Genomic DNA, 24,933 nt, shown 5'->3' with positions numbered 1-24,933 from the left:
GCTTTTTTCCTGGGGGAGCTGCAGACATTTTTTTTCATATGCTTTACTGTGGCTTCTGGTGCCTCTCTGAACGTTTATGAATGTCTGTCAAAGATGCAGAACACGAATTACACCTTTGAAAAGAAAGGTGATCATACTTCTTGTTAAGATTCCGTCTATTAAGTGTTGTGTTTTATACTACTGTCTTATAGATTGATTCTTAAATGTGTTAGTTGTCTTTCCCCCTCCCCCCCCCCCCTACTTATTTCTAAATGAAGTAGTTAACAAGATAAAATAAAACACTTTTCGAAGCATCTTTTTTGGGAAACAGTATTACCTTTTTCACAGCTGTAGGGCTGCTATCTGCACTGAGGACTGGACTACCCGATGGGCTCTTTTCCTGTGGAACACACTTTGCCATATAAATATTGTAGTCCAGGAGCATTTTCTGCCTCACATTGCCAGCCAGATCCTTGTGTTTAGGCTGGGATGCAATTTCTTCCACGCTTCCCTTGCTGCTGCTACGACTGTGTGTAAGAACTCCTGACTGACTCTCCATTCTACCATGTGCTGGCAAGATCCCTAAATCAGAAGAAATAGTACTTGTTAAACAGAAAAGCATAATCAAACATTTCAAGGAACAAAATAAGCTAGCAGATTTAATTTATTCTGAAAAAGACCAACGTAGTGCTTTCTCCTTTCAAAGGACAGAAGTAAATTCCACAACTCTGTATTCAGCTGGTCACAAACTTAAGATATCCAACAACCTCAACATGACTCAGCACTCAGGAGGATGTGTGACTGGAAAACTCAGCTGATCAATCCCACGTTTAAATACAGACACTCACACATGTACAACATATGGCAGAATTCCCAACAGTTCTGCTGGGTTATAAAATAAAAGTCAGGCGATTAAAACGCACCTATACCTAATTTATTTTTTAAGTTTAATTATAGACTGTTACAATTCAAAAGACTGTCAAAAGTACATAACTAACAGAATTCTAATTATCCATCAATTTTGCATTTTTATTTCAAGAAATTGTAGGCCAGAAATAATGACATTAACCTTTAAAAAGCTTCTCAGAGAGATGAAGAAAAGCATGAGTCATTCTGATTTAAAATCAGAGGATGGCTTAAAATTAACACTTCAAGTATTACCAGATGGTTTGATATGTTTATTGGTTTGGATATACATTAGGTCTTGTATTCAAAAATTGAAAAAGTGTTTTGCTGTGATGTTAACCCAGTGATAGGGATTGTATTCTTTAGAGCAGACTGGAGTGAAAAAACAGGTAGCAATAGGACTAAATGCAAGTGTTGTTATTTGTTCCAGCAGATGAGAAGGAAAACAGATGGAACAACTAATCCTTACAAAAGTTACAGTCACTGAAAAACAGTGTACTTACATAAAATAGCCTAAAAATAGTAAGAAAATTTGAGGTCATACTGCCAAAAATGCAACCAAAAGAGGAAAAGCTGGTATACAACAAGGGGAATCAAGAGGCCAAGATAAGTAGTGTGAGGGTGCCTTTGGTGTTACTTGTCTGTTGAGATCACAGTAGCTCCACAGTTGCTAATAACTATCACTGTGAAAACAGTGATTTGATTTGCTCCTTTTAATAGATAGTTTTACTGGGGGAAAAAAAAACCAAACAACCCATATGATATACGTATGAATACCTGGCTTGCTGGAAGGCTTCTTGGCTTCAGACTTCAGCTTGGATGCTAGAAGGAACCTTCTGAACCACTCCTCCTTCTCCCTACCTGTCCTTCCAAAGAGATAAAGCACTTGATCCTTTTGGCTAGTGTACTTGGCTCCATCCTGAGCTTTCTTGGATTCCTCATTGTTCAAGTCTACCTTCTCAGAAGACAACTTTTCCTCTTTATCAGTCTGGGCTTTATCCTCTTTATCAGTCTGGGCTTTAGCCATGAAGTCATCCTGCCTAGCAAGTTCAATGCAAATAGGGTACTTCTTATTCCAAATTCGTTTTCGTGCCAGACTTTTGGGAACCAGGGAAATCTGAAGGATAAAGGAGAGAATTAAGTTCACTTATTTTGTGGTTTTATCTTTTATGTTTCAAAAAGTCACATGTATAACATTAGAACAAGAGACAGACAGATCCTACACCAGACCTCCTGGGTTTAACTGACTCTTAATTTGTAGCTGCTTGTCATCCCTTTCACCAGGTCTGTGGTGAGTCACAGCATTTACAATCACAAGTTTTGATTTTTAGAATGGGAGGCAGGAAATAAAAGAAGGTTTTCCTCAATGTCTTCTTGGTCCTTGTCTCCCTCCCACTCCCACAGTCCTCAGAAACACAGTTTCCTCCTAATCTATACTGCCAAAGTCCAATACTAGTGTAGCATCTTATTAAAAAAAAATCAATTATTTTAATAATGAGGTATTGATACATTACTTAATACAATGGTCATGGAATCAACTTTACATAGCAGCTTCTCACTTACTTGAGGGAGGCAAACAACCTGTAGGAAAACTATTCAAGCATTATCCCTGACACACACTCCCAGCTACAAAATCCTAATTCAGTGGAAGTGGAACGCAAATGCTGTCTCTGCCTCAAGGCAGTTCAGACAACCAAGGATTATGCATTCCACTGTAAGCTTCAAAACAGTCAACAAGAAATCTAACACACAGTGAACAATTCTATAACCTCCCAGGTGTTATTTTTTTTCAAACAGACAAAGGAAAACTCATGTTTTTCATTTATGTGTAATAAGGATTTGTTTTCCAAATTCCGATCAATCCTTTACAAGTTTGCGCAAACAAAACTGCTTTTGTAACTGTGATAGCATATAACTAGAGTAAGGAAAAAAAATGAGGTTTCAAAGTACTCTGTTAACATCAGATATAAGGAAAGCACCCTCACCTTGCTCTCCGTAAGTTCGTAAATTTTCTGGCTGACATACGTGACTTCAGGCTTTGGCTCATTGTACACAGCTCTTCTGGAAATATTTTTATTAGGTTTTGAAAGCCTTAAGGTGCTTCCTTCAAGTCGCACGTAGACAGAATGAGTCAACGTAGCATGGTATGTTTCTGGATCATAATTATAAATTTCATTCATCCACCCCTAGAGAGGAAAATACTCATTAACAGGCTTTTAAGCAGCCTGAAAGCCAAATATGGTATGCACATAAAAGTTTAAAAGTCTTCAATAATTATCCAAGCTTTTGTCAAGCTTGTGTCACAACACAAATACAAAGCAGTAAACACACAAATTGAGGTAGCACTCAACTGACAGGGCATGAGATGTGGACCACATCCCAAGCACACAATCTGGTTTTCCATATAAGTCATTTGTGTGAGCAGCTCCTCATCTCAAGGAGCAGCTCTCACCCCAGCCCACCGCACTGCAGACACATGGGAAGGCCGTGAGCCAGCTGGGAAGGACATGTGCAGAGCAGCCTGCCTGCTTCCACAAGGCTCTGACATGTTAGTTGCCAACAACAAGGGCAGAGCAAGCAGCCTGCTTACGGACAGCACCGATGCTGTAATCAGCCACAATCCAGGACCACGATGGAGTTTGTTTTAACGCAGCACTGCTGTTTTACATCACTGAACATGCTGTGCAACCGTGCAGTTGCAACACAAGTCAGACGTGGGGATTAAATTTCAGTGATTCCTCTGCAGTGAGGAAAAAGAAAACAGAAGAACAGCCTTGGCTGTAAGCAGGCTGCAGGTACTGATTCCAACCACGGAGGTGACGTCAATCTGCACTAACATCTGCTTACAGAAAACACAGGATGACAAACAAGGCAGGATCAGCCAGAAAGCTTTCACAGCACACAAATTTTCCTTCTCTTGGCCTGCCAGACAGCATGCTTGGATAATGACCTGTACCTGCTAATAAACACCTTAATTTTGCACATATTCATTAGTGTCAATAGACAGAGGAAGAAAGGCTTCCAGGGAGGTTCATTGGAGCACAAAAAGAAGTGGCAGCTTCATGGGTACCCAGGGAGCAGAACCCGATTCTTCAAAACCACCCAGAAGTTCTCAGTAGGTGTAAAAGATCCCAGATCTTACTGCAACATTTTAACTTCCTGAATAAGTTTCCACCCACACACTGAAACGTAACATTTATTTTAATGCTCATTTGCTCCAGCTCCATACAGACAGCATACCTTTTCTGAGATGCCATAGTAACAGTGGCATCTATTTTTTGCTTACTCTGACACCTAGTCCTATTTTCACCATAAATCCTAAAAAAAAAGAAAGCCACCTGGATCAATTACCATCCTTTTTGTGTTCAGGAAAGGTTAAGTCATCTCCACTCAGCTCCAAGACTGATGTCCTCATTATTAACAGAAATACCAATGCATGCTCACTGAAGCAGCTTTGTGTGTGGCTGTCTGCTTACACAGGGTTACATACAACTGCTACATAAGGAATATAATGCACAAGGAGGAGCTCTCCATAAACCATCAGGGCTCTGCACAGCAGGGCTGGTATTTGTTTGAGCATATCCTATTTACTGTTGTATCTTGACTATTAAGCCAAGACATCTTTGAGCAGACAGCAATTAATTTGCAGCCAGGAACTCCAGCTGGACTTACTGAAGCACAAGGACATAAGTGACTTGCCTTGAGCCACTGTGCACCATCCGTCCTCTCAGTGCAGAACCAAGACACCCGTATGGCACACAGGGCTCTGGACAGGCTCCCACCTGCCCCCAGATCAGGTCTCCAGGCTATTTCTAGCTCAGACAACAAGGTCTGGAGGCCTGCAGCCAGGGAAACATGCAGACAAAAGCTTATCATCCTGTCCCGCAGTGAAGCTCCACTGAAGAGCAAGCAAACCTGCACCAACAGGAAGGAACGCATGGAAAGGGGCTCATTTCACAAAGCTTAGCCACAGAGGCTGGTTTTATAACCACCATAACTGGAGCTTGGCAGGAAGAGGGCTGGAAAACCCCAAGAACGCAGGGTTCCCAATAAGCAAGGAGGGAGTACACTTGAAGTTTCTCTAACACCCCACATGAGACAGAACCAGCTGCAGGTTTCTGACAGCAGCACTCAGCTCAGTGGAGGAGGTCCAGCAATGAACAATGCCTGATTTATGCACTGCTCTCAACACCACAGTACCATACCTAGAAGCAAAAACCCACAAGCATAGAGATGAGACCAACACCTCTGTACACACACCACATGCATCACCCTTGTGACACTTTCTCAGCAGCTACACAACCTTTACCCAAGACCCTAATGGTGACATTTGAATGGCTGGTAGCAAAGGGGACTGCAATAAGCCACTAGGTCACCCACTGCACCAGCACCTGTCCTACCCAGCTTCTCCCCTTTTGAGTTTCCTTGTTTCTAAGGATGCGTTCCTGCCTTTTCCCACTCACATTTCAAGTTATTTTGCAGCACAAAGACCACGCAGCTCTGAGTGGAATGCTAATAACGTCCAAATGATGACTCTTCACTCTGTTAATAAATCTGAAAACACGTGCCCAGTGCAGAAATATTTTCCCTTCTATCCAACAGTGTTAAGAGATGGGATGATACCACCTGCCCCCTCATTTTCAGCATTTTTCACTGTTATATGGTAAACCACAAACAGTTTTTAGTTTCTCCAAGAAGCCCCAGTTCACTCCAAGTCTCCACATTCTAAGGACAATTCCCTCAGAGAGGCCTTAACGTCTCTCTTTGCAAAAAGAAATTGAAACAAAAGATTCACAGCCAAAGGAAACTACTTCTCAATGCATCTGAACAGAGGAGTTCCACTCCTGTAATGTACCAGCAACAGATAAGTTCTGTCAAACTACAGAAGCAACAATGGATTTCCTTGTGCAGGAGAGGAGAGACTGTAGGATGGGTTTTTTCCATACCAGCAAAGTTGTTAAAATGAGAAATCTAGTCATGCAGGGAGGACAATGCCCACAGTCATGCACTGCTCTGCAGCTGCTTGCCATTTGCACTGATCCTGTGATCTCCAGTTCTGAAGGTCAGCAGCTGCTCGGAACTCACAGCTGAAAATGGGAGAAAGTGCCTCCCAAGCAGCACAGTGCCAAACCTGAAAAAAGCATCTGGTCAGAGCAGTGGGAGGACTGCTTTTATGGCAAAGGCCACAGGTGTTGTTTCAAACACAGACACTATCTGGATCTGTCCCGTTTGTTAGCCCTCACACACCTCACCTGGCACAGCAGCACTACTGCTACACCAGGATTCCGTGTGATAAATGAGAAAAATACAGGACAGATTTTTGAGGTTTTTTGACATGGAACCTACGAGGAACAAACCAAACCAAAGCAAGGCCAAGGAGGGCAGAAGTAACCATCACCTGCACTGAAAACATATGTGCCATCAGAGGCCACCACCCAACACAAAATCCCCAGAGTGGTGCACAGGAGCAGCATGCAGCCAAAAGCCCCTCCATCTGTACAACGTTCTCCTGCACTGCCTGCCCATAAAAGTCTTCCTGATGGAAAGGGTGCATATATCTGCATTTTAGCTGTTACTTAAAACCTTTTGTATCAGCCAGCACAACACAAGGGAACACCTATTTGAAAACACCAACAGTGAGCTTAGAAGAGCCAAATGCATTAGAAAGTAAAAAAGCAAAACCAAAAAACAATCTGTGGATGGGGCAAAAAAAGAAAGGAAAAGGAAGCCAGAGAAGCGAATCTGTGGGAATAAGAGGGTGAGGCAGCATGCTCTGAAGTCGCAGAGGGATTGTGTGTGCTCAGGTACCTTGGCACCTGCTGGTGGGGAGCTCCCATTTTCCACTAGGTGTTGAAACTCAAGGAAAACATAACCGCTGTCTGAGAAGTTTGCATGGCAGAGAACATGCACGTGTTCATGCAGAAATAGCATGACAGTGGTTTCGCACAATCCCAACTTCCAGAGCCTCATTAAGGGGCCTTACTTCTAGTTCTTAGCACATCAGCATGAAATCACGTCAGGCTGGAACAGAAGACCATTAAGCTCTGAAGACATAGTCCTCACGCTTGTTCCACAAACTTGGTTCTCCTGCATTCACATGAGTTCTGTTACAGGTCAAACCTTTCTCCCATTTGGCAGAGGATCAGAACTGCCCAGTATTGTTTTGACAGAAGCAAATACAGAATATTTGTACAAGGGAGGAATAACTTGCAACCTGCTAAATCGTATTATAATGCTCCAGTACAAGCATGAGCTGCATTTTCAACTCATGAAGGATTAAAAAGCATTTCTATAGGGCTTTTACATATTAAAGACAATTACCATGTATGTTAACAAGCACAAGTAGTACTCATTAGGTCATACACAACGTTAATCTACATTCATACAGATCCCTTTGCACAGTGCATTTCTTGCCTACAGCTACTCTTTTAAAATAGACCTCCTGAATAGAAGCATTAAGATGTATTTAAGGTTCCTGACTAACAACTAACATCTTCAAGAGCCACATTAACAGCAGCCAGCAACGATTATCAGGATCTTTATCAACTTGTCACGTGTCAAGGCAAACTGATACGCAAGATCTCAGCATCCAAGGGACAAAGGACAAAAGTGAAAGTCTGTCAAGACTTGTACACGTAAGCAGTGTGTATATCCAGTGGGTAGACAGGTGCATCCAGTCTGCATTCACAACAACCAATTAAAGACTGCGACTCACATCATTCAAGAAAAATAAGCAATATCAAGATAGGTGGGCATGCAATTTCTGTCAGCAGCCAGCAAAAATTGGCTTTTGTACTCCATCCCTAACTGTTTAATTAACTAATCCTTAAGGACATTGAAGCCACATATATTTTAGAATACTAAACCATTACAGAATCTATCCCTCAAAGCCAACTGACCCTATGCAAACACAAGAAATGCTAATGGTAATAATTCAGATCACTTACAACTTCAGAATATCCAGTTTACTGCTCTGACTCAAAATAACACATACAGAAAAAGTACCACGAGCTCACCTTCAATATTTCAGGTTCCTTGATGTCTAGAGCTCCTGTATTCCATTGCCTTTTCATACTTTCACGAAACTTGAGATATTCATGAGTACATGGAGTAAGCAGCCAAATCACACAGACAGCTGTCATAAATCCAAGGGCCATTCCAAAGAGGAGTCCACTTAAGTAGCCAGGGAGAGGAATAATAAAGTAAGCATAGACTAACAGTGTTAAGAAGTATAAAGTTTTTACTGGTATTTTAGGCTGTTGCACACACAGATTATTTTCTTCTTCACTACTGAGCATAACACCATTTTCATCAGTCATCTCAAGATCGAGCAAAGTTTCAGAACGTTTATCAGTTTTGCTTTCATCCTCTATCAAGGAAAAGTCTTCAGAATACAGTTCACAAAACTCCTCATCCTCTCTGCTTGCTAGTGCAGACAGTGAACATTTTTCAAGTACGAGTGAAGTTTTCGAACTCACATCCTTTGTGCTTGCGGACTGAGAGCTTTTGGTCTCTGTCTCTTTTGCATGCTCCTCAGCTGTTTTTGACTGATCGTTCTTACTCACGTTAGAGTCACTTCCATACAAATCCCCTTCAGAATCACATTCCTCTTCCTTAATGCTGTAGTTGTTATTGCTTTCCAAATGGCCATTCAAACTGGAAAGGTTTGAGAGTTCTGAAGCACTTGAAGATAAGGCTTTGGGCCTGTGGCTACTACTTTCATCACCCATTATTTTACTGAGCAGCTGAAAAGGCTCATAGATCACTTCAGAAAGGCGTCTTTTAGTATCTTCAATTTTAGCCTCCATTTCAGGTACTTTAAAAAAGGAACGAGTGTCAGACGGAGATGTTAATGGAGATGAGGGAGCAGTTTTGGAATCACCACCTGTAGCTCGAGGCTGAGTGAACTGTTTGAACAGATGCAAGTTCAGTTTCGAGTCCGGTGGTCTGTATGACACAGCTTCGGATTCTTGTTTAGAAGTGTCTGTAGACAGAGATTTCACTAAGGTTTTCATTAACTGTCTATGTCTCATCGGTGGGGTTGGCTCTTTTGGTTCCACATCTGTTGAAAGGGACTTGACTAAACCCTTAAAAGGCTTGGAACTAGAAATGGTGGATGACGCACTAGGGCAGACAACTGATCTGGAAGGAGATGAGGATGGGGAAGACGAGAAGTTGGCCTTCTGTTCCACAGGTGGTGACGCACCCGACAAGCTAAACGTATGACAAGAGTGTGATGAGGGAGACAGGACTAGTGGCACTGCACTGAGTACGTGGGATGTGGAAGGAGAATCCAACAGCTTTACGGTGTCTGCAGCTGGCAGAACTGCAGGTGATGAGGACAGCAGTGATGCAGAGTTGGCCATGTTAAGCGAGGTAGCTGGACCAGAAAAATCATGGCCGGTATGCTCAAAGCAGAGGTCTTCCTTGGCTTCAAGTGCTGTTACAATGCTTTGGTCATCTAGTTCCTCATCAAGAAATTCCTTAAACTCCTCTTCCTCCTCTTCTTCCTCCTTCCCAAATGCAGAGAAATGAATAGTGATGGTTTCTCGGGAGACAGATCGTTGGACCTGCACTTTTGGTGCTGGCTGCTTTGAGGACATTTCACCAGTTTTCTCTGCATGGCTACTGTTCTGACTTGTCATTGCAGGTCCCACAGATGCGTCAGAGTCTGTAAAGAAAACATAAAACCATGTTACATGCATTTCATTTGTGTCTCAAATAAAGCAAAGCTTGAAACTCAAAGCAAAGACAGAAACATGTACAAGTGTTCAGGTGGTCTTTTCATATTTTTTGTTTTTCAGCTTGAAGTATGACTGGATGGAACACAAAATTAAGTTGTCTACTCAAAATAAAGAATTCTAGGACTAAATGTCCTAGAAATGTATTTGAGCAGAAAGTTAATACAGCAAAATGAATTAGATCCAAACATCTCAACAGCGGACAGCATCAGCCCTTCCTCACGGAGCACAGCTGCGTTGCAGTGCAGTAGCTGAGGATGTGTTCTGCACCTGGATGACAACACATTGTCACCACACCACAATACACCTTCTGACAAACAGGAACACCCAGAGAGAGAGCAGGTGTTGGGCAGCACGTGGTCGACTCAGGCCATGACACCTTTTAGCAGTGTTGCTGCACTAACGTGTGCTCTTACTACATTTTGTATCTGACTAATTAGGGGATGACTAATTGGGATGCCTATTAGTGAGGGAAGGTTTCTGTATTTGTATCCTATCTCCTGCTCTCACAGCACATGTCACAGAAAGGACTCATGAGAATCAGTTTGACAATTCCCATTCAAAGACAGGAGGAGGAAAAAGTCAGATTTTACTCTGAGACCTTGGGAGTGGAAGGGTGGGGAGAATGCCTATAGAGATATCCAAGCAGTCATGCGTGTTTACCTTAACTACCTATATATTCACCATTGTGCACGACAGCCAGAACGTGTTGTCTATGTCCATTCTGCTCTCTAACAAAGATATCAACTATTTGTAAAGCAGAAGCAATTCAGCCAAACAGAGACTACAGCTTTTCCAGTAAACCACAGAAAAGCTCAACCCACAGCACAGGGAGACCTCAAAAGGAATTAAGTTATTGCAATAATTTTGTTAGTATGCGACTTTTGGCTATGGTAGTGGAAATTTATGTTACAATTCTTTTGAGTAACCTGAACTCTGTATTACTAATAGGCAATGCTAAGTTTTGACCTATGATACACATCTCTGGTTACAATCACAGCTATGGCAAGCAGACAGCCCATACTTGCATGAGAAGTGGGATAAGGTTCACAAAGCAGATTACTGTCAAGAGATAACTAAAGCTTTGGACCTCCACTGCTGATTAGAAGGATATCAGCAATCAGGAACTCACAGAATATATATACATACACAAAGAACAGAGATATTGTACGATGATGTTCAGAGTAAGTCTACTTCTGTCCTGTCTGCAAACTAGAGAGCAATCGGGTGCACCTAGGCTGTTTAACTGAGCATTTACTCCCTCTCCCATCATTCACAAAGCACAGCTGAATGTGTTTCATCATGTAAACCAAACTTTGATGCATTTCCAAGCTAGCAGTAACAACACTTTAAACAATTCATGTGTACAAACATCTGCTGCTAATCATACATTTGGCCTTCAATTGCTCAGTGAGGATTCTGCAAGCTACATCGAGCTCCTCAACTAACAAGGACATTTACCTGCTTGCTGTATCCACTTGGAAAGAAACAGGCAGAGCACAGAAGAGTCATTCAAGGAAGGTAGGAATGATTCAGAACCACATTCTTACCTTAGAGAAGCAGCACATGTCAGCAACTAAATCTAGGGGAAGTCTGGCATGGGGGAAGAGCAACGCAACTTCAGCCCAGCCACCAGACGAGCCACAGCTCACTGATTTGGGCCACTTTCAGCACTGCACATTTAGGTCTAGCTTGAGGGTGGGAGCATATTATTACAGACCTACTCTTAGCAACCCCCTGTAAACAGAGAAACAAACAACCAATGCTTTCATACACTCTTTGGAAGGTGACTGGGCCTTTCTGCCTTTCAAGCACCCTCCAAATCACTGGGGGTCCTTTCAGAAACTGAACAATGGCATTATTGGTAACCAAATCTCTCCTTGACCCAATTAAACTCAACAATTTCACATCTAAGACAGAGCCAATTTAAATATATATGTATATATACACATATATATATATATATTTTAGAAAAGAAAAGAAAATCAAACCCAAACAAAAACTTTTGAAAGGATTCACCCCCACTCAAACCCTCTATAATACAAGAGGTATCACGGTTGTTTCACAAGTGCACCAAAATTCCTCTCAGTTTCACTCAAAATGAGAACCCTTAGCCTAGAATTCTGAAGTTTTATCATCTCCAAGTCCACAGGTTAAAAAAAATAAAAATAAAAAATATCTATATCTAGTTCTCTTCCAGGCCTTGAGAATAAGTTGAGATTGTCTTCTGTTTGTGTAACCTCTCAGCACTCACAAATTCAAGTCAGTCATATATTTACACTTGCGAAAGGAAACCTTCTGTTATGAGCAGTGATACTTAAAAGGCACTGCACTGCCTACTTGAGACAGCTCCACTGTCAACTTTACAGGCAAAACAAAGCACTTTCACGCTAACAATTTAGAAAGAGATTAAACCAATGCACAAAGCAAGAGTTGGAACCAACTTAAAGGAACAGATCAAAGTTGTGTGCACCATGCTTACTTTATCCACCTCACACACAGCTCAATTGAGCCACATTTATTAACTGAGGAAGGAAAATTCAGTCGAGCAATTCAGAGCTTTTCGTAATCACTCAGTTGGACGAAGATTGCAAATTGGGTGACTGAGTTCACACATTGCAACAGGCCAACGATGCAGCCACACCGCTATGACTTAACGCAACATCTGCGCCAAGGGAAAGGGCATCTCCCCTCACAAATACACTTGCAAAAATCTGTAGCAAGGTTCATAAACGTGGCAGGGTATTTCCAGGCCTCACTGATGTTAAGCATAGATCAGAAAAAAGTGCTTTACATAAAACATGAATTTGTTCCTTGCTGAGTGAAGAAAAGGCCCTACAGATTATTAAAAACCATTTTAATTTTTCCCCCCTTTATCTATCAATTGCATCAGAAGAACAAGCCCTAACTGCTATTGAGGAAGCCACCAATTTGATTACTTAAATGCCACACTTTGACTTCATGCAGATTGCCATCACTATTCAAATGGAAAGACTGTCTGATTACATCTCTGCTCACACCTACTTCCCTCTGTGCCACTGCTCTTTAAAGACGCAAACCTCTTGGCAAGCTTCTGTCTCCCAGGCTGGGGAAGAAGGAGTAGTTCTTTAGGGGATCTATTTTGTCTCTTGGGTTATTCAATAGTCATTTCCAAGTGTCAAACTGAAGACAGATAAATGATTCATACTGTAAATCTACCCTCCATTTGGGTAGGAAGGAGAAGTGATGTGTTTGAGACAGCTATTCCACGTGGCAGAACTGCTACAGATCTTTCTTACGTTAACATAGACAGGACAATTCTGATGCCAATATCTTCTTTCCAACACTGAGACACAGGAGGACTGTTGCAATTCTTCAATACTCATTTAAAATACATAGCAGAAAACTCAAAGCATCACATAAAATTCCTTCTGTTAAGAACCAGAAGTCTCATTTCAAGTACTTCAGAACACAGCATGAGTATCAGCAATCCTATTGGTTACAGACATGATTTAGGCCACAGTGGCAGCCTAGGAAGCCAATTTCAGTGCATTTAGTCCAGAACGATCTCAGTGAAACAGAGAACACAGCTCACAGAACATTATCTGCCATATGAATTTCATCTCATTGAACACATTTATACTGCAAGAGACAGAAGAAGATACAAAACCTCATTTCAACATCCTTTGTTATCACTCACCATTCAAATCTCCCCTAGAATCTCCATGAGTTAATGTATTCCATGGCTAACACCTACTACTCTTTTAACATCCTCAAGTCATTACTTTTAAATGAAGTACATAAAAGCTGTTGGTAATTAGCATAATTAGCACCACATGATCGCCCTGTGAAACGTGCATGTCAGAGATCCAGTTACCTGAAGTTAATACTTTGAAGCTTGTTTCCCAACATGACTAAGAAGAATGTTTTGCTTCACCTTTCAAGTCAAATGCAACTGAATTTGAGATGCAAGTGGGAAAAAACAGTGATAAAACTTTCCCACAGGAAATCTGGAGTTACAAACAGGGAAAGACAGGCTTGAAAGAAACACAAATATTTTATATCATTCAAGAACTGTTGGAAGAATGCAGTCCAATGTGTGCAACAGGAATCAACATCAGGATTACAGCAAATAGCCCACACAGCCAAAAGAGGTGAAGTCACCCTCCGCATACCATATATACCAATTTTCCATAGAGCATACCTCTAACAAGGGTCAACCAGGTTATCATAACTAAACTAGTTAGAATACCTATAAGAGGAGTTCTTTCTGAGCCTCATAAAGGAAGGATTATCTTTTGTGCAAATGCATTTAAGGTTAGGAAAATCCAAGTTAAATAATGAGCGTTGAGATATATCAAGGAGAACTTGAAATCTTGCTTAGGACTTTTCATATAAATGTACCACCAATGAGAATGCTTATAATGAGAACTATAAATCAGAGATGTAAGAGGAGTTATTTACCAAAATCTAGGACAGAAAGGTCAAATACAAATTGCAGTGGCAAATAGCCTGATAGAAGTCCCAGCAATTTTGAATACAGACAATGCTAATAAGGCCCTTCCTACTAGCTCCTATCTACAATGTTTCAAAGAAGAACAGAGAAAAACTGTTTAATGTTAGCTAAGTGGGTCTATTCTATCTTAACATTCTCCCCAAGGACTTCAGAAAGGTCAGCCACCACCTCAGCTTCTCTGCCTCCTCCAATAAAAGATTACTTATTAATCTTCTCCATTCTCCTTCCATGACACATCCCTTGCATCAAGAACTTCATAACTCTGCACCAGAGTTTAACTGTGACAAACAGAAGAGGAAGCAGTTAGAAGCTGCCCAAAAGCCCAGAAAACATTAACTTGCTAAATGCCACTGTGAAGTGACACAGCATTTACAAGAAACAGAATGCTTGGAAAGAGAGGAAAACAGTTAATCCAAAGCACAGACCAAAACATGCAATAACACACAGAACAGCAACCGATGGGTGGAGAAGAGTCACTACCTCGCCATTTTTTGCAATATTTATTATTTTTACAAACTAAGACATGCAGAGCACAGAAGGCTGCTGCCAACTGCCCGCAGTGCAGCTGCAGGACAGCGGGGGCTCCCAGCCCCTTCCAGCCCACGGCCTTGGGTTCCACTCACAGTGATGTCTGTGCTGCTGGACAACAGAAGCAAGCCTCAGCACCAGCAGCCAATGCAACTCACATTGGCATTAGATGAAGCACAGGGCCAACAGCAAGTCTGCCACAGCATGAGACAAAGCTAGCTGGGAAAACATAGCAGCACAGTGCGTGCACATCCCCAGAGCTGGGAGCAGAGGGCTGCAGGCAGCAAGGAGGAAAGACTTCAGCAGTGCAACAAACCTGATGGCGTGCCTGGACAGCAGCTGTGTAATGTCACTGCAGGCAGTGGATTCCCAGTTTGCACAAGGAGAGCACATTCAACTTTCAGCACATAATTCCTGCTTTCCTCCTATTAACTATTTTATTCTTGTTTCCTCATCATCCACAAACGTCTCTATTTAGTACTCCTGTGGAATGGGATTTAGAAATAAAGGCACTACCAACAGAGCAGTGGAACAGATGGAGGATGAGCCTGCGGCACAGCCTGCAGCCAGCTCTCCCTGCCCAGCACAGGAGCTGGGTTGAGCCCATCTCCCAGAGCTGCTGCACCAGCCACCAACACACACCCTTCCATCACATGATAGCATAGAGAGCAAAAGAGCCCACTGGTTCCCATGCAATCCAGAGCACAAAACACAGAACTGCTGCATTTGCTTTCTTCTAAAAGGGAAGAGAGGACAAATCTAAATTACTGGCACTGCAGACGCTGCATATCTTTAGAATCACAGAATCACCAAGGTCAGAAAAACCTACGAGATCATCCAGTCCAACCATCTGCCCATTACCAGTAGTTCTCACTAAACCATGTTCCTCAAAGACACAAAAACTCAAAAAGATTTACACCTCAAAAAATTACATCTTATGGAGAGGGCAGATGCTGAGGGACAGCACTAATGGACATAGCAGCAACTCTCTCCTTATCTCACTGGGGGGAAAAAAAAAAAAATAAATCAAAGAATCCACTCCTCATTAATCTGATGAAAGATTATCTAAAACCCCTTTGAATTACTCCACAGTTGAGAATGCTGCCCACATCACTGATTAAATTAAAGGTTGCTATAAAAAACTTTGGGGGAATGTCACTAAGTGACTTACAGAAACAGGCTGCTCTGAATCCTCAATCAAGAAGGGTTTACCAGAATGGTGTTACACTCATTCACTCAACCATCCAAATGCATTATCAGCAGGAGGAACTGCACACAGGGAACAAGTGAGTGTTCAAGAACTTCTTTACATTTACATTCCTCTCACTAACACCAAAAAACCTCACATCTTGTATGATATCGAACCAAACAAACCCGTGTATTATCAGGATGCATCTCTTGAAAGATCTGTGGTGTGGTCTCTCTCTTTCCTCATTGCTTCCCTCCTTTCCTCAACAGAAGCACAGATGCCTTCAGGTGCCCAGGACCCGCACGCCCCAGGCACGTTGTTATCTGAGGATTAGCTGCTCTCTGACCTTTCATCCTCCAGTTCTGGTGGTACTTTTTCAACTGTTGGACAGCAAATCCCCAGGCAGTTGGCAGAGAAAGCAAAGAAAAACAAGCAGTGTCAGGCTTGGTGCAGTATCTACCTTAGATACACACAAATCAAGAAGTATTCATATGCACAAAGGTAGATGAACTCTAATGGGAAAGTTCATTAGCCTAAGACACTCAGGTACACAGCAAGCCATGGCTGTTAAAAGAGAGGGCTGCCACGGAAGCAAGAAGTCTTTGATGAATGCAAAAAAAATGCCTTCTAGATAGGGCAGACCAGAATCTCTCAGAAGTCTGAAAATGTAATTCCCAGAGGGCTCCAAAGGAAAAGGTCACTAACAGCACATCTTCACATCCAGTCTGCTCACAGCTGTGAATTTTCAGACTTTGAGAGGCGGTGGAACAAAAGGAATTCAACAGTAATTCAAACCAAAAGTCAGCGTGTCCTGCAAGATTTGTTTTAGTTCTTAAATAGTTCTTCCTGCTTCAGGTACTTCAGCCAGGAGGCCGCTTTGCAAACAACTCTGCTCTGCCACCGGGTGTGAGGAAAACCAATGAGGGTATTTGCTACAACTCATGCTGCCCAGAAACTGCAAAGGCAAGCAGCACACATCAGTACCACGCCACCAAATAAAGCTCTGCATGATCTGATTTGGGAAGGAAATGGGTTGCAGACTACACTTCCAGACTTCTTTGACGGACCTGTGCAGGTAATCACATTATTTGGAGTTTTCAAATTGTAAAGGGAGTGATAAAAAATGTTGTTACCTCACTGACAATTAGTGCTCATACAGTGCCTCAAACTAATCACATCATACAGAATCTACTAACTTACCAAAGGGGCAGTAGCAAAGACTAAAAACCTGCTGAAGGTGATCCAGCCCATCTCATTCTGGCAACCAGTATGCAGAAATCATAAGCTACCAGTAACAGCTTAACATATTAAGCTTTCCTCCCCAAAGCATGATTGGGGTAATTTGTGTTTCCAAAAGCTGATATACATTTTAATTGCAGTATATTATAGGTCAATTACAGACTGCTTGAGTGTAACAGCTGCTTTACAGGCTTGATTCTTATTGAAATCAACTGAGTCAGAAAATGATGAGCACCTCCCACAAAATATTTTTAAAATCTTAATTGCTAAGAAACTATGGCAGATAGATACATCAAAGAAAAACAACTTGGCAAGTAATCTGAATAAACAGGATCCTGTTATAGAAAAGAAGATATAAACACAATGCACCTGTCATAAGAAAAAAAAAATCAGCATGCTCTGAGGCCTTCACGTACCTCGGAGCCCTTTGGCTCACACCCTGACACAACTAAAGCTTGAGAAGATCCTTCCTGCTCCATTTTTCTCTCTCAAAACGTAAGTACTGGTAGCAGTACTTTAGAAAGATGCTTCGTCATGTGAAGTCTCAAAAGAAGTAAACAAAATAAGACTGGTGGAATACAAACTGCATTCTCCTTCCCCTTCAGCACCACGTGGCTTCTGCAGCACCTGCCTGGTCCTGAACTTAGGACAAAAATTAACGCAAATCTGTTAGAAGGCTTTGATCACTTTTTCAAGTTTTCAGCACTCTGCAAAATGTTCTCACTCCCCCTGGTGAAAAGTAGTTTCCAAAGATCAACAGTGCAGGACGCAGCGCAGCCGTTACTCATCCTTTCAGCAATTATTTGTTCCTCCAGGGTTTAATTCACTCATCCAGCACGCAGGCAGATGTAGGCCCTTCCCACAGGGGAGAGAAGACCTCAGGCAGTCTAGGGTTAACGGGACAACACGTGTACACAAAATCATTCCTCCAGGCCTCTGTATGGCAGACACAGGCAGGAGCCCCGACCTGCTGCACACAGGGCTGCACACGGAGCTGCAGGTCCCACTTCCCTACATGGGAGCAGAGGGAGCTGCTTCCAAGACCCCATCTGACAAACCCAGCAGCTGAAAACAAGAGCAGACAGTCAGTGCCTCAGGGCCACATATACCCAGATTCCATTGCTTCCTGCTGTATTAATACTGCAAGACTAAGAAAATAGCTTCTTTTTGGCCTAATCATTTTTCAGAATTCCAGCTCTACTTCAGATTCAACTCGTATTCATGCAGGCTTGCTGCTTTTACTCTTCTTTGCACTTTTTTCAGTTAAAAAAAGGACCACAATAATCCTTTTCTCAGTCTGTATTTGCTATCCAATAAACAGCTACTATCTTAGTTATGTTCTCTCCCCTGTACATGGGTTACATTTTGTGTGCACATTCACAGAAAAAGCATCATTCAAGTAGCTGCAAGGAATTTTACTGTAGGTCATTAATGCTAAGGTCTCGATTTGCTGAGAGATAAAAGAACAGAAAGCCACCAGATAGACTCAAAAGGGTAAAGGGAAATATCTGTCTTTGAGCCACATCCTGCTTTCTTCAATTACAGTACTGTGCAGGCAATTCTCACCTCAGAGACAGGGCAACGTTTTTGTATACATGCTTAACACATCTACCCCACACTCTTTAGTTAGAGTCAATCAGCTATAACAAACTCTAAATTACATACATTAATAATTCAGTAAGTGCATACATACTTCCTCACACATCACCATACAGCAGGGGTGCAGTCATTTAAGAGAGGCTTTTAATTAGTGAGCAGTCGTGTCAGGGAAGCCAAGCACAGGTGTCAGCTCTGCCAGTCATCCAGGATGAGGTGGCAAGCAGCTGACGACTGGAGTAACCAGGGCAGGCTCTGTTATGCTATATATAGTTAAGACTTCACAGACTGGCCTGGGTGCTCTTTTGGGGAAACTGAAGAGCAGTGCCAGTGGAACCCAGAAGTGCAATGGAAATCTGTTCACCTTGCATTCACCACCATGCAGAGAGACAAGCTGTTCTCCATTAAACAGCCTCACTGGTAAATACACTGCTTGTAGCACCTGGATGCAGGAAGCAGAGTTTAAATATATGTATATTTATATATACACATACACACACACACACACCCATGAGAATGAAGTAGTAAAACAACACCCACAGTGCTGTACAGCCATTTACTCTTCTTTATCATCTTAATTTTGAACTTTTTGATTGGTAGAAATAAAAAAATATCTAGCTAGAATTTTAAAAATCTGGCTACTAGAAATGACAGTGAAAAGTGATCCCAACAGAAATCACACACTTATAACATCTATCCAACACTCAAGAACCAACCCCTAAAGCTTCACAGTGAAAGGTCAATGCAAGCAGACATTTATGCTTTTAAATCTAACCCAATCTTTTCTTACAGCCTCGGAGTCCACGTGTTTTTCTAGCAGTGTTAGGCATGAATCTTCAGCTTCTTGTAACACTAGTCAGTTCAGCATCCTGGAAAAGGAGGCCTGTTATTGTAAAGGGAACAGTAACAGGAATTACACAACAGGAGATGGCTGTCGTGTACAACTGCTCCTTCCTCCATTTACATCTCTCACAATTCACACAAGTAATAAAATGAATAGTGTTATCATTTTCCTAAAAGTGCAAGAGTTGCCATGCATTTGCTCAGAAGGATTATTAAAGACCTGGCAAAATCTTCATTAACCTGCACGCTTTTGAGCTGACAGATCACCTTCTCTTCTTTCTTATCCTCTTCTCCCAGTTCATTTAGTACTTCAAGCCAAGTCACACAGAAAGACGTGTGAAAGCAATTTGACAACAAGCGCCACCGAGAAGGTCTCGGAATGATAAGCCTTATCAAACTTCACAGCATTTACAAACCAGGACAGAAATACACTTCATTTACCACCAAAACACATCTACGTATGCATTCAGCCCCAAACGTTACACAAAAGTATTGGGACAGAATGTAAAATGGGTTGCACAGTTTCCAGGTTCAACCAGAGGATACTGTGAGCCAAACCCAGGCAGCAGCTCCCACTCTCTGCTGTCACATGTCAGGCACTATTTCCCAACCAAACTACCACAGCAATGAGCATGACTATCTCCCTTCCTCCCACAGAAGCCTTACTCTTTCGCTGTGTTTGGGCTCATAAAACATTATTATTCCTCTATCTTAAACTTGGCTTCCAATGACACAAAATGATTTTTGCAGCTATTTAATTTCAGACTATAACTTCATTGCAGCTCACAACAGGTTGCAGTTGAATGTTTCAGCCTGCCATGATCTGCTTTGAAATTTCCAGTGTCAAAGGTAGACAGTAGCCTGCTTTGTGCCTGTATTTTGGCAGTCCTATTCTAGAACTGAAATCAAACACAACACTCGGAATGCAGAATAAGATCTAGAGTCTCAGAGCTCTCAGTCTTCTGCATAAGCTACTTAAACCCAGTGTAGCAATTTTTAGGACTCGGACTTCTTAGGATGTCCTAAATCCTGAATAAGCATTTTGAAACTGTTTCCTGAGACCCTCTTTGAAACTGACCATCCCATCTTCTCACAGCTTCAGGGTAAGAATCCACCGCCAATAGGATAAGCGGTCCAAGATACCCAATACTTGCTCCAGCACCAACGGACACTTTTGCCATGTTCCTGTCATCCAGCACCAGCCGGGTCAGAGGGCAGAACAGTTTATAAACCACAGCTCCGCTGGGTAATGAATATCAAAGCCCAGTTCATACAACAATTCAATTGTGCTACCCTCCTGGCCCTTAAGAGAGAACACCAGTGCTTACTACATTTTATTGATCTTGCCACCCCGTGTCCCTCAGTCACCTTCTCTCCTAGAATGCCAACTTAACCCCTATGCAGAGCTTGGTCCAAACCCAGGCGACTCCATTCATCTCCATGTCTTCTGAGGGACAACACACCCAAGTGCTGACTCTTCAAGAGGTGAAGTATCAATCCTCAAACACCCCAGGTGAACAGGCACACAAAGGCACGGCCATGTAGCGCAAACTCTTCATGTTTTGTTGCCTCAAGTCATAATGGGATCTTGACTGATTATTATTAACTTCCTGCCGTCAAAATTCTGAGCCTGTTAACAGAAGCCTGTGGTACCTCTGATGGACAGACAACACTGTGCTTAGCAGTCCTGCTTTTGCTCCCTTAATGTCAAATACTCCTCCAGCTGTTAGGCTGGAGGCACTGTCACAGGGCAACAGAGAAGAGATGGCTCCCTGGGAGGCAGCCTTTGCACCAACTGAGCTCAGTCAAACTCAGGAAGAGGTTGAAGTAGTTAGAAAGCACTAACAGTCAAAAAGGCACCTGGAAAATAAGCTATTTTCTGCACACAAAAGCCAGTGAGTAGGAGAATTAGACTAAAGGAACCAAATCTAATAAAAATCAATAGAGCTACTAAATTGCTCTCCATCAAATTCTTTTTTAAGTCTCTCCTTTCTCATAACGCCTTAAAAAAGCTTAATAGTTGTACCATTAATACACTAAAAAATCACTGCCTGCCCATATTTTCTCACTATTGCCTTCATTTAGTCATTGCTGCCTCCTGAAATACAAAGCACTTTAGAGAAGAAAGTATCTTTTTCAATCACTGTAGAGCACCTTGGAATAATGAAGTGTTTTATGAATAGGGCTCACTGATGCCATGTGCCATTGCAGGCAGGTTGATGTTTCCTCCAGAAATGTAAGTGAAAGTCTAAAATACAGTGATCTTGCTTATAACCTGAGATATCAAAATCTGAGAGAGATGATGCCCCACACTGAGCACAGAAGTTACATTTACGCTTGTCATTTCTTTTCTATAGCACTTCTATAATAATAAAATAATAACAAAATAATTTATGCTGAAAGAGAACTCTGGAGTCAGTTTGGTCCAGCTCTCACTCAACAGAGCCAAGGTTGAGCCTTTCATCAAGGGGAGGACCCCAGGAATAAGGTTAGTCACACAGAATGTTGCAGGACTGGCTTTGACCTTCAGAGTTCTCAGGTGTCCATGTGAGAGAGAGTACATGAATGTTCAGACAACTCTGTGTAGAGGCTTTTCTTTGAACAAGTCTTTCACCATGTCCCAGCACAAAGCCAACACTGCCTTACTTAACTCCCTCATTTGCCCCTTAAGTGCTACATTCTTCTTCAGCCCTGATATGTACCATCACTCCCTCCATATTTCACTGTTTCAACATCTGTTCCCTTGAAATCACAGGGCATTCTTTCTAGCATCCACTTTACATTACCTAGAGTAAGAAAAGTCACTGTTCATTCCCTTTATTGGCCACACATGGCATCCTTATGCATTTCCAGAGTACGTTTCTACTCTGAATATATTATGGCTCTTCCGATACCAACTATGTGCTCATGAAGGCTCACAGCATTAACTCTTATCGTTATTTCGCTCATATCTCAACCTACATTGCACTCTCCTTTTCCATCATACGTTGTCATCTAATTGATTCACCATGGGCAGTAAGGATTTCCAGGACATAATGCCTTTATTCAAGGATAAATGTTTCAGAGCACACTGAATTAACACTACCATTTACTGCAGATATCTGACAGCAACATTTCTAGCTTGCCAACAGAAAAGAAGAAATATCCAGAGATTTTAAATGACTTTTTCAAGCTCCAAGAACGTACATAAAACCAAAATTTATTCTATTTATTTCTCAGTCCCTTGAAACTTACAATTTATCCTAACTGAGAAGCTCTTTCCTTCAGCTCCCCACACCATAAGCTACATATCTCCTGGCCACAACAGGCTAAGGCTTGGTTCTCGGCACTGCACAGAGAACAGGACAGGGGAACACCATCACAGGAGCGTGCCTTTACGTATGTTCAGCGCTGAGCTCAGAACCGGTCACCTGTCCATCCCACACAAGACAAGGTCAGTAACCTCTCAGGCTTGCTGAAAGTGATTTCTTTACTCTGATTTCACCTAACGGATCAGGTTCATGTAGCATAGAAAGGTGAGGTTACAGCAGCACAATCTCAACACTTATCAACATGATTTTAAGCTTATTCCTGTTACTTTACCCCTTTTTACTAATAACTTTCACTATCACCCATTGCTTTATTTACACTTACAGCATAAAAGGGAAATTACTTGCACTGAATATTCTGCTTATGTTTCCAGCTTCACATTCCTTAGTTTGTAATTCAGTCGTCTTAGACTTCATTTACTTACAAATAACCACCATCAATACTCAAAGCTACTAAATAGTTTTACCACCCAAACTAAAAGCAGTAAGCAACTGACAAACATACTTTATGGGGCCGTGAACTTCAAGTTTTCACTTTGGATTTCATTAATGGATTTTCTTTTCTAAAATAAAAGCAACACAGGTCATTTAAAGAAATTCTCTGCACAGACCAAAAGTTTCCCAAAGGCGTGCTGAGCTCACCAGTACAATGCACAGGGGATATCAAGCAGCAGAGTCTGATAAAAGATGCCTCTGAGCACAGGATTATCTTTTTGTGCTTTTGCTCAAAAGACAAAGCTCCTTACTTATCCCCGCTCAGAAACACTGCCTCATACCTCAGCACCTACATGGAGAGTTAATAACATGCCACCCGCAGCAGGGCACTGCATTGGATCAGCTTTAAACGCCATCACAGTGGTAACCTCTTATGTATTACAAATGAACCTGCGTCTTTAAAGCCAATTCTAACACTGAAAGTGTTACTTTCTTTTGCTTAAGTTAAATTGCTTTTATCTTCAAATTTAACACCAATTCAGAGACAATTGAAAGCAAGTACTCACACTGCCTAATTTTATTCAGATTAGGAATATAGTTACTATTAATTCCAAAAAAAAGCCCTGAGATTGTGAAACTGCCTTGTTTCCCTGAGTTCTGCAGGCAAGAACATCTTGAAAGAGGAGTTATGTGAAGACAGAGGAGTATGACAAAGCATCTTAACAGCATTCCAAGCTCACTGTGATTTACCTCGCAGTTACAACGGGGGAGTTACAAAAGTTTCATTTCAGCCGCACTGAACTGCCCGAGATGACAGCTGCTGCAGCAGCTCCTTCAGACATTTGCCGACAAATACAACCATCAAAAAGTTGAGCACAGACATTTAGAAGGAACTTGATGAAACGTGATGAAACGACACTGAGCTGCAACAGACAGGTAAAATATAATTACATTAACAATTAAAAGAGACTCAGGAGCCGAAACGCCGACACCTGGGACAAGAAAAAGGAAACAATTCGAGGTGACAGATCAGCTCTCCGCCCTCGAGTTCCACCAGGAACACGCGTTACAGCCCGCTGTGCCGCCTGCTTTTAAGGCATCGCTTCCACTCCGGCGGCGGCTCCGGCTGAGCGCACCTCCCGCCTCAGCCAACTGCGCCCCGCCGACCCGCGCCCAACAGCGGCACGGATAACGGCGGGTCGGCCCGCACCACCAGCACGGCTCACCCGCCGGTACCGGCCGCAGCCCGGAGCGGCCCGAGCCCGGGGAGCCCCGCGGGGCGCTCCCTCCCGCCGCTTCGGCCCCGGCCCGGCTCAGCCCTGCCCCAGGCCCAACCTTCCTCCGCCGCCGGACGCCCCTTCCCCTCCTCGCTCCGTGCCCGCACCCCGCCTGGCTCTGGCTCTCACACCGAGCGCTGTGGCGCCGCTTCCCGGTGCGGCGGAGCGGAGCACGGCGCCGTGCGGAGCGAGCCGAGGCGGCGCGGCCCTGCCTTGCCCTGCCCGCTTCCCTTACCCGCGGCTCATGGCACTGCCCGGCGCGGCCCCGGCGTTCCGCGGCCCGCGCCTCCAGCGCCGCGCCGGGCGGCAGCGAAGGGAAGAGAGGCGGCGGAGCTGCCCGGCGCCGCCAATCCGGGCCCCGCGGTGGGCCGGGCCTGCCGGAGCCGCCGCAGAGCCG

At 42.8% G+C, this 24,933-nt stretch overlaps 1 protein-coding gene across 2 annotated transcripts in view; it reads right to left on the bottom strand.

The window, feature by feature from the left end:
- The window catches only part of TEX2 (testis expressed 2), a 39,708-nt gene extending 14,870 nt beyond the window's left edge, over positions 1 to 24,838 (bottom strand). The window contains exons 1-5 of one of the 2 annotated variants that reach the window (XM_042832932.1): positions 24,772 to 24,838; positions 7,902 to 9,556; positions 2,871 to 3,071; positions 1,663 to 2,002; positions 317 to 561 (exon numbers count right to left, since the gene is read on the bottom strand). In XM_042832932.1, the coding sequence (XP_042688866.1) occupies positions 317 to 561; positions 1,663 to 2,002; positions 2,871 to 3,071; positions 7,902 to 9,530 (2,415 nt within the window). In that variant the 5' untranslated portion in view covers positions 9,531 to 9,556; positions 24,772 to 24,838. Of the gene's footprint in view, positions 1 to 316; positions 562 to 1,662; positions 2,003 to 2,870; positions 3,072 to 7,901; positions 9,557 to 24,009; positions 24,183 to 24,771 lie in introns of those variants that run through there. The other variant, XM_042832931.1, reaches the window with a different exon arrangement.
- Between the last annotated feature and the right edge of the window lie 95 nt (positions 24,839 to 24,933).

This window comes from Centrocercus urophasianus, unplaced genomic scaffold, assembly GCF_019232065.1.
Source record: "Centrocercus urophasianus isolate 14NV4802_14NV808 unplaced genomic scaffold, USGS_Curo_1.0 seq_40, whole genome shotgun sequence".
NCBI lineage: Eukaryota > Metazoa > Chordata > Aves > Galliformes > Phasianidae > Centrocercus > Centrocercus urophasianus.
This window is presented reverse-complemented; position numbering and strand designations above follow the sequence as displayed.